At 40.2% G+C, this 10914-nt stretch overlaps 1 protein-coding gene across 1 annotated transcript in view; it reads left to right on the top strand.

Moving 5' to 3' along the window:
- PARD3B (par-3 family cell polarity regulator beta) overlaps positions 1-10914 on the top strand; it is a 397127-nt gene that overhangs the window by 294274 nt on the left and 91939 nt on the right. Inside the window, exon 19 of the mRNA XM_035893042.1 lies at positions 5820-5930. Coding sequence (XP_035748935.1) covers positions 5820-5930 — 111 coding nt within the window. The remainder of the gene's footprint in view (positions 1-5819; positions 5931-10914) is intronic.

Here is a 10914-nt window from a genome sequence, read left to right as displayed (position 1 = left end):
TCTAACTCTGATCACAGCATTAGAATCGTGTGGATTATCTCAAAATAATTTGAAGAGGGCTCAATATGAGGATACCCACATTGACGAATGATAGCTACATTTGCAAAATACAAATAATAATTGTAGCACAGGACATTTTAACAAATTGTTGTGTGCCTCCTTTGATATAATAAAGCAGAGTTTAGGTCATTTTTCCCTTTTCATGGGAGCTATTTTTGATTGCCTAAGCTGCCCCATTGTTTGCTACAGAAAGCTGCTGCTCTTGCTGCCTGCCTCTCGCTTGGTGCTGCCCTGGGCGTGAGTCCCAGCAGGTGGGAGAGCAGGGAGGCACCAGGCTCACTCCGTAACTTTTTCCTGCAAGCAAACCGCACCACCTTACCAAGCAGAACTGATGGTGTACACGGCACCGCCCAGCTGTGGTGTTCCCGTTTCACCCCTTCCTCTCCCTTTCCCCAGAGTTGGAGGCACTACCCTCACAAGAGCAAGGAGCAGAAGGGGCTGAAACGGCCCTCTCCTGTGTTCATCCTCTTATCAGGGCTTTTCTCTCACCCTGCCAAAGCAGGGAGGCTGGGTCAAAACCCGCTCCTGGGCAAGGCTTTGTCATGAGGAGGTCTTACTGTAATAGGTCTCGTACACTGGGGCATCTAGATGTCCATGGGGCTACATCCTCCTCAGAGGGAATGGGATCCACTCGCTGGGAGCAGGGGGCTGGCAGTGGGGCAAGGAAAAGAGATGCTCACCCCTCCTGGCTCACAGGCCCCCGCGCAGACCTGCCCTTTAACCAGAAGTTTAGCTCATGTCATGGAGGTACTTTCATCTTCTTGGATATTGGTGAAGACCTGAACAGTGTTGCCCAGCCCTTGTCGGGTGTGCTCTGTTCTCAAAATGTCAAAACATGTTCTCTCCCTTCTGTAGTATTTTCAGCTGTTGCAAAGCTCTTGGTCCCACTGGTGCAATACTGAATGGCATACTTCTGCCCAAGAAGTAAACATTTAATAACAAACCTTTTAGGTATTTAAAGAGCCACTAAAAATGTAAAAGATGTATTTCATTAATGCTGCCATTAACATAAATGTAAAATGAGCCTGCCCTGTAATCACCAACAAGTCTGACTTACTAAGGATCTTTACAGCAATGTTTAATACTCTGTAAAAGTGTATGTATGAAAGTGATTAATCAAAGCACAGCGCTGCTTCTAGAGTATTTCTTCTGCTGTAAAGCTGAGTGATAAAATAACTTAAAACACACGGCAGTAGTGGCAGTTAATAAGCTTTTTATAGTCCCTGTGTGGACCTGAAAATCATACCTTATTAGTATCTTTATCTTTCTTGCTCACTCATTCATTCTTACTCACATTTAAATTTAATTTTAAGGGCTATTTCTAGTCTTTCATAAGGGAGCTGCTTTAATAATCTTGGCATTTTTCCCCATTTGCTGTGAAATGACTGGGAGCCAGAGCTTTTGTTATATGTACTTTACAAATCATTCTGTTTTTTCACAGATCATTTCTGGAGATGTCAAGATTTTATGACATTGTTAGGCTTTGTATCTTGCTTGACGGTGTCATGGGCCCTCTTGAATTATTTCCCCGCAGATGTTTGCAGTTCCATTATATATACCCTGTTAGCTGCAGTGACACCTACTGATCTAGGGCAACTGAATTAACTAAGAAATCCAAATTGCTGAATTTAGCCAGCAAGCTGCTTAGGGTTCCACCCACCAGATGTTTCTCCTGCGTAGAAGTCTGGGACTTTATAGACCTGCCTGCTTTTTAATCCTTGAAGCAAATATCAACACATTTGAGATCTGGAAGCTCATGGGTCCACACGGAAATGAAGTGTTGCCATGACCACAGCTTTAGGTCTTGCATATAAGACATTTATCCCAAGTATAACAGAGCAGGCCTATAGAAGGATTGTTTTAATTTTTACCTCTTGGAAGCCTTGAGAAGAAGCATACGTGGTTTAATGTTATAGCCAATAGAATGGTAATAAATACTGCAAGACGACAACACATTTGGTATTCAGAGACTTCATTCATTTAATGCTTCTAAGGAGAAAAATTTTAGTTACTTGCAGGGCACCCTTTGAAATTAATAGAAATAGGCTGGTTCCTCACTCTTGCACAGCATGTTTTCAGCTGTTGCAATATGGGCTTTTCCCAAAAGGATGAAGCACTTGGAGGTCTGATCACATAAAGAAAATCCCGTTATGCTTTTGTTTACAGGAGGACTATGCTCTGAGTAGTCAGAATATTAATTTTCTCAGCTGAAAAGTATACTAAGGTTATTAGGGCTTTAACTTCTTTAACAGTACTTCCCAGGCATTTACAGTGGATAATCAGAGAACTGGGGCAGTCACTCAACCTGGGAAGATGCGGATTTATTTCCTTACTGTCGTTATGATTACAAGTGCTGTCACTTGACATAAATTGATTATAGATGGCTATAGAATCAGAGGATACAGATGATCCATTTGTTTTCAGGTCTTCTAGTTATATTGCTGCATTTGCTACACAAGGTTTTCAGAGTAACAACTCCATCAGACATTAAGTTGAAGAGAATTTTGCTGTGCAGAGTATAGCAAAACAGACCTTTTAAAAATTTGTGCACCACACATTTTTTCATTAATGTTTTTATTCTTCTGACAGTAGTATTAATATGGAAGGCAGTTTTTACCATAATCCAATTATTTGTTGCCTGGAGAATTGGAAACTTCAAATCCTAAAGCCATTCAGTTTTCATAGCATTTTAATATAGATTTGATTTAATTCCATGGTATAATTTTGAGAATTGATTTTATCCTGTCCATGTTTAAAATCAGTGAAGGGCCTCACACTGATATCAATGAGAACATTATCAAATGCAGTTGGGCAGCAAGTACTCTTACTTCTTTTTTGTTGTTGTTGTTCCTGTAAGCAGTAGAGAACCATTAAGCCTGTAGTGCACAAATCTATGCAAAATTACAATGGGTGCAAGTTAACTTTATCATCAGAAGCCCATGGCAATTAGAATGCATCAGTGAGCAGACCATAAATTTTAGGACAGGCTGTATAAATTCAGGCAGAGATGATACTGGGGTTTCTGTGGTTTACTACTGCCTATTCTATATTGCTTTTCTTAACAGTGTTAAATTTTTGCTGCTTTTATTTTTTAATGTTTGTGCAAGATTTTTGTTGAGCTGAAAAACATATTACAGTAATAATAAAAGAGAATGGATTTTTATGGTATAGCAATGTGCAAAAGAGGCCAAAAATTTAAACATTTCCCTAGCCTTGAGCTATATGCTGTATACTTAGTGTAACAGGCAAAAATTGTAAGCCTGCACAAATCCCATCTGAAGCCAGAAATAGCAAAAAAACAAAAGTTGTTTTCATCAAGACCAACTCACTATTCCCAATTTATAATTACACTGGAACTTGCCAGTTTTATGGCAAGAGCAGCTCTGCCAGCAAACAGCACTATTTTTGCTGAGAGTTGTCATGTTGGCAGTTATTACAATCAAAATCATCACTTTATTTTATTTAAAATGTCTTTCCCCAGTAAGCAAGAAATAATACCTAGATTTGAAAGGGACGTATGTTAAAGATTTTTTTTTTTTTTACATTTCTCTCGAGTATGCAACGTATCCAACTTCAACTCCCTGCAGCAATACAAAATGCCCAAGAATAATGTTTTCAAAATCAATACATACTACAGTCAAATATGAGACTCCACAAACCCATAATTGAAACTGTGGGAGAAAAGCAGGCAGCTGGAATATAAACAGAGTACCCGAGTTGGATTATGACCAAGATGCAAGTGCTAATAGAACCTGTCTCTTGAGGAAGCTGCCGTGAGACCTTCCCAGCATGTGCAAGCATTCAAAAGCAGGGGTGTTTCAGGTGCAACCTGCTGATGCTCATCCCCAGGTGATTTATTGTTTAGCTGCCTGAAATCTCTGTAGAGAGCAATATATGCAGAGTTTCATCTAGCTTTTCTTTTTCACCTGGGTCATCTCGTATCTGTGAGCCCTTCTCACTTTGTATGTTCTCACTCTGTATGCGCAACCTCTGTTTCTCTACTGTGTTCCCTGTCTGCTGCCATCGCTGCCACCACCATCCTCTGACGGGGTTTGTGGCTCCACAGTCTCCTGGGACTGCTAGAACTCAGAAAACAGCAGTGGAATCAGTGTGCTGCTCTCTACTTAGGAAAAGCAAAAGCGTGGAGAGTATCTTCTGTCTTTTTGGAAGCACTGAAACAAGTAGGGACCATAAAAAAAAGAATTGAAGACTGTTTGTAGATGAGGTGTGTGTGTATGCATGTTTTGATCAAAGGATCCCTCAAAGAATGTAAGGCACCATCTATCTCTATTGCCACACGCAAGAAAGAGGAAGAAAAAACCGTGCACTGAGATACGTCTCTTCCTACTCCCCAACACAGTCCATGGCAGAGCCACGACAAAGCATCTTATGTTATTACCTGTAGTATTTGCCCTTCTCATTAGCACCACATGCTACGTGTCTGTCTCTCATGCCCATCATTCCCTTTCTAACCAAGTTCTTATTGTCTGGAAGACTTGCCACGAAGTCCCTAAGAACTTCATTTGACCACAAGCTCAGAATTATTGATTAAATTCACAAAAAAATTGTATCATTAACTTATGAGCCTGACAGAGTATTTGCAAGATTTCTGCTTTGGTCAGAGGAGAAACCTAAAGTCAATGATTTACAGCTTAAGTATATGCACAGTAGTTCAGCTATTCCACTTGAGGCAGTTTGGGCTGACATGAAAAATAAAAAGGGTAAAAGAAAGATCACTGAGGCAATGCTACAGACTTTCACAGAAGAGTTTGCAGTTTTGAGTCAGAGTAATTAGTTTGCAATATGGTATATTTAACAAAGAAATCATTACTTTTCTTTACATTGTTGTCATGCATGCCAAGGACACATCAATTTTCATGGGAAAACATAGATTGATCATTTACCTGCGGAACTGAGCATTTCAAATTGGGGAAGAGGAGGGGAGATTTTTGTACTTTTTGAGCCATAATTCATGAGCATATTTGACATACTTGACCCCAGTATTCTGTCTAGCTCCATCAGAAATGAAATGTAGCTCCCCAGTTCAGTCACCTTTTGTAGGCTGCGTAAAGCAGACTTATGTTATGCATATTTGTACAGTATATAGAACAGTGGGACCCCCGAACTGATGGGGGTCTCTGGAGGACTCTCACAGCATAAATATTACATGACAGTATATTACTAGGCAGAAAGAAAAACCCAGAAATACTTTTTAGAAAAGCTCTTATGAAATGTTGAGTTTTGTACTCTCAGAATATAGCAAGATTTTATTCTTTTTGATTGCATCCTCATTTGAACAAAGAACAAATCCTTAAATTAAGGCCAGACATGAATGAGAGATAATAGTTACTGATAAGAGCAGAACACGTGGTCCAGCCTGGGTGCTGACACCACAGCCACTGCAAATTACTTTCAAAGAGCTGTCCTGTGGTAAAGAAGAACATTCAGCCACTTTAAAATGTGCTGTACTAATAGTCCAGCCCTGCGGTGCCTTGCATTTCAGGTTTGGTGGGGCTTTTCAACTTTGCGTCAAGCAACAGCTTTTAGAAGTCCAGGGTCCAAATCAATTTGTAACCAGTCCTTGCAATTGCATATGGCACATTTAATACTGGTAATTTTGCAATGTGGGAAATTTATGAGTGATTAAGATAACTCACAGTGTTTTGATTGCCTAAAATTTCTCTGGTTTATGATAGATAAATACTAGTTTTTTTCTAGTAATTATTTCCTCCTGACTCTTTCCTTGGTATCTCAAACAGATTTGGAAAGAAAAAAGAAGATAAAAGTGGGAAAACAGATCAGAAGGGGAATCCAAAGCAAGGCACACTTAAAGAGGAGGAGCTGGAGAAAATGAAAGATGAACGTGAAAGGTGAGTAAATGGTGGCAGCGTCTTTGTTCATCAGATGAAAAACTTCAAAACAAGGGATTGCTTGAAAGGCCAACCAACCAGCCTGGCTGGAGATGTCCCAGACCAGTCCCATCCTGCTAGCAATCAGGTCCAGGCAATGCAGAGCTTTAGGCCCATCTCCTGGCTAAGTCAGGGCTGCTGTGTGACAGGAGCTTTTTTTTCTCCTGCAGTTTCTGTGCACTGCCCTGTCGCAGCTGCTATTCAGATCCCGACTTTTGCTAAGCTGGTGGAGATCAGTTCCTTCAAAACCTGTTTCACCTCTGCCCATTCCCAAGGCCAGCTGACATCGATAATTTTTTTCTCTATTTCTCTAAAGCAAGAACCTTCTCCCTTCTCTCCTGACAGCCTGTGCTGTGTTTTCTAGCACTTCAGACCTCTTCAGCTTCAGCTGGCTGTGCCATCAAATAGTAGGTTTTGTACTTAAGTACATTCTTTTCTGCTCAGTGTTTGCTGGTTAGCCACATGTTGCAGAAATATCTATTCAACAAATGCTGAGTATGTCAAGAGATGCCAGGAAGAAAGGTTCAAATGGTTAAAATCAGTCTGAAGAGGCAGGGGTCTGCAAGCAGTGTGGTGGGTGAGACGAGCAAGACAAGAAGCTGAGTGTGTGCTAGCTGTGAGTATTTCTGAGATAGGGCTCTGAGACTGAAACAAAAAGCACCACTGCTGTGAATAAGCCCAATTTTCTGTCTTCTTCATAAAGTACTCCTTTTTCGTGCCCAATCTTAGCAACTTTGTTATCCTTTCAGGCAAAGAGAATGTTTCGTTTCTGCTTTCCCCCATGTCTGCCCTTCAGGAACTGGGGACGGTTTGTAAGTGCTGACAAGGCTCAGCGAACTCCTCTCTCCCCTTCCCCAACTCATCCAGAGGTACTTCATGATGTGCTGAAGAAGGTCTGTTTCCCTCTGATGGCTGCTATCAGAAAATTTAAAGAGCTCATATTTGCTGGCTCTCAAAAGGTGTCTGCAGTTGCTGTAAAACTTTCTGAGTTGTAGTAATATGGGTTGTCAGGGCATGGTGAAAGCTTTCAGAGGTCTCTTTTCCTTCACTGGAGCATTCTGCTCCTGGGAGATGGAATGGAAGCAGATATAGTTCCTTTTGGGCAGGCAGGGTTTTTCCACATGGGCCAGCCTTTTGTGGTGCTGGTCAGTGCCCAGGGAAAAGACACCCTGCTTTCATTCAAGTCATGCCATGCGTGGTCAGCCGTCTAAGTGGTAGCTAATGGGTTTGATGGGGAAAAGAAGTAAATCCAAACCACAGCCCTTGAAGTCTGCTGCTAATATTTACCATTTTAAAAGCTAGTTAGGTATCCAGTTGCTACAGTGCTGCTACTGGATATGCTTAGCCAGTGTTTAAGTATTTGGTTCATCTAAGTTAAGTAATGTCAAGAGAAACTTTGTACCATTTGTTTTAAAATTTCTGTGCCGTGTCCTTGATTTTGCCAGATTGATGAGTGCCTTTATTTTAAACTGCTGACTCCCAATTTGGATACTGGCAATTTGAGAGGTATGTGTCCTTCATTTTAAAGAAGCCAGTGTCTTTTATTAGGATCCTGGCAAGCTAAGAAGCATGTATCCCATCTGTTAAAGGGCCAGTGTCATTTACTAAAATGTTGGCAGGCAGCAAGGAATGAACCCTTCTGTCTAGAGGTCTAACGTTCCAATTGGACACAAGATAATTGTTCTTAATATTTCTTCAGCATTGTATGCCTTTTTTTTAAATTACAGTCACTGATTGACAGTAACTTGGTAAGGCTGCATTAGAAACTGGGAGCTCAATGTCTTCATCATTCTGGTTTCTCTAGTAATGATTGCAGTTTTGACCTGGAAGAGTTTGCAACTGAAATGGAGAACAGCAGGTGTGTTGAGAAGTGGATGAACCAAGATGTTATTTTTAACTCACTTATTTGATTCTTCTTCTATAATGCACAAGAATAGAAATATCAGCCTATTTTTTATCAGGTAATATAGCTTATATGTTTGGGGGATTAAAATTTAAAAATAAAAATAAAAAACCAGAAGAGGAGCAAAGAAATGTTCCCTGCGTTATCCCCAAAGCAATGCCACACACGATGTAAAAACAAGTAATTTGCTTCAACTTTCTTAATGAAGTAGAACATGACTGTATACGTTTGCCCACATAAGACTGTCTACAGGCTGACTGTTGAACTCTTCTTGAGTTAATCATAAAACAGAAGAGACTTTATCTTTCCTAGAGGAAAATTATATAAGGAAGCTAGTTCTCATATATGGGTAAGAACCGGTTTGGGATTTAAATCAGTGAAAGAAAACATTACCTGACTTGAATAATTCAGTGCTTTTCCTTAGTTGTTGGCTGTTCACCTAGTGATGGTGCTCAGCTAGCCAGTAAAGACAAGTTTTATAGCTCTGTCCCAAGATTTAGTAATTCTATAAAGTAATTCAAGTCCAAGATTTTAATGCACATATTGGCAAAGAAAACCTTGTGGCACATCCACACCATAGATCATCTGCTTCTATGACTTCACTAGCTGCAATCCTGCATACTTGTTCTCGTATTTATAAAACCAAGCTTCACTGAAGCTTATTAGAACACAGGCATATTTTCAAATCTGTTCTTGTTGAGAGTGAAATGGGTAGATGTTAAAACTACTAGGGGTAGTAGAACAGAACTGTTGATAGAAACATAGCATGTTTTGCCCTGATACCTGTGAACAAATCCTGTATTTAACAACTTGAACAAAATACAAATTAGTTTTGTAACATTTAACCTTTTTAGAATTAACTTAAACATGCGCCTAATTTCACCTTTCTGGGATTAGCTGTGTAAGTAATTCTTGTTCAGATCCTCAATCCAATAATTACAATATTAAAGTCGGGTTTTTGCTTAAACTTCAGTTTTCTTAAATGCTGACTGCCTAAATATTTCAGGATCTGTCATGCTAACTGATACTATGATTTTTCATCTGACAGTTTTTTTCAGAGGCCAAGCTGTCCATTTTGGATGGTAGTGGAAGAGGTCAGAGTAGTTGATTTTTGGGCTGGGTGTGACAGGATTAATGATCAAGTGCATTTCAGCATCTTAGCAGCTGTGGACCTCGCATGGTTTTGGATGTTGATTTTGTATGCAATATATGTTTGGCAGCTCTCCAAAAAACAGAATACTGTTCCAAGATCTCAGCTGAGAAATATTTTTCAGTAGGAAGTGCATTTCCAGTTTACAGGAGTAGGCCATCTCTCCAAGTTTTGCAAAGAGTTTTTGATTGGTATTGGATAGGTACAATAATATCTCACAAAATTTCAGGGATAAGCCTGCTGTAAAGGGTGCAGCCTTCTTCCAGAAGTTCTAACAAGATTTACAGACATGCAGAAATGTCAGATATGTTCACTGCACAATGATGGGCTGGCTGTGCAGTACAAACTCAGTGACTCTGGCTCTGACAGGAAACATCAGATCTTACGTAGGTGTGCTGCATGAGTGTAAGTCCTTCATGCTCAGAATAGGTTGGATTTCCTGCTTGTACAGAGAAGGAATTGTACAGTGCATGTGCAACAAGTCTGGCACATCTAGAATGTGTTAGAGCTAGTAGGCGTATGCAGACAGAGTATACAGCACTCACCCTGTAGTGCAGATGCTTCCCAAAAGGATTGGGCTTGCTTGCACATCGGTCCTCAGCATAGATTTGCCTGGCAACTCCTTTTATAGGCCGCCAAGTTTCAGATTTGAACCTGAAAAAGTGAAAATACATTTAGTATTTCTCTACCCTAGTAATTTCTACTTCCATTCCACATTATCCTCTTCACAGTTTTCAGTACAGCTCTCTATGCTGCTTTGTAGCTGCAGTTCTGTGAAGCAGCTCCATATCCTGCACCAAAATGCTGACGTCATTATTTTTTTACTTCTTGTATTCCCTAGCAGTCCTAACCAAGATCAAGGTCTCATTGTGCACTTTGCTGTTAGGGAAGCTTGGGCCTGACCCGAAGCACTACAGTTGAGGTAGAAGAGAGGAAATCTGGCAGGGGGAAAAAAAAAAAAGCATCCTGTGGGTGGGAATCTGACATGCGGGCAGTGCAGCTGCTTGTCCAGGTTCCTAAAAAGTCCCTGTCAGGCTAGGAATTTGTTCCAGACCTCAGCCCCAGGCCTCCTTTCTCTTCAAAGGCAGTACTTTATTATATGATTGTTACTTCTGCAGGCTTCAACTGGTTAACGGGAACTTAGGATGTTAGGCATTCCTTGTTTAGTAATAGCCTTATCTGTGTCCAATTGAATATGAAGTCAGCACCTCCTCTTCTTCTCCCCCTACCTCCCTTAACTTTCCTTGTGCCACAGAGATGCAACAACCCTGAAACTTGACTGGAGAAAGTCAGAAGTTCATGGCACAGTTAGTTTAGGAGGACAGACTTAACTGGTGATATAGTTCTCTGAGGTGGTGGTTTGTCCTTCCTGACACAAGTCAAGTGGTTCGTTGGACTGAGGCCCTATTTTAAATAAACTCATCATTTTGTTCATGCTTCAAAGAGTTTGGCTGTAATAAAGCATGTGCTCCAAAGGTCTAGAATCTGCCCATAAAAGGAAAAAGCAAATGCTATGTCTGAGGTTTATTTTGATCAAGCTGACTCAAATCTGTATTTTTAGTGTGTTCTGTATAAATTACTCAGAATTTATCATTTTAACAACAAGATGTTCACTACATTATTAAATACTGGAAGAGATCCTCTCTTCCTTTCCCTCAAAACAAGATTTATCTTCTTCCCTTCCTCCATCTTTTTCCCACTTGTTTGGGCATGCTTTTTAATTTTCTAACGTTTGAAAATCATTGTAAAACAAACTAGATAAATAGGTTAGGCACTCGAGTTTTACACATAATAATTTGTTTGCCTTTCAAATGCAAATAAAGTAACTGTCAATTGCAAGAAAACTATTTTTTCCTGTTTCTTTAGGATTATTTTACTGGAATATTCCTGCT

The sequence above is a fragment of the Egretta garzetta genome, unplaced genomic scaffold (assembly GCF_000687185.1).
Source record: "Egretta garzetta isolate BGI_Z169 unplaced genomic scaffold, ASM68718v1 scaffold474, whole genome shotgun sequence".
Classification (NCBI taxonomy): domain Eukaryota; kingdom Metazoa; phylum Chordata; class Aves; order Pelecaniformes; family Ardeidae; genus Egretta; species Egretta garzetta.
This window is presented reverse-complemented; position numbering and strand designations above follow the sequence as displayed.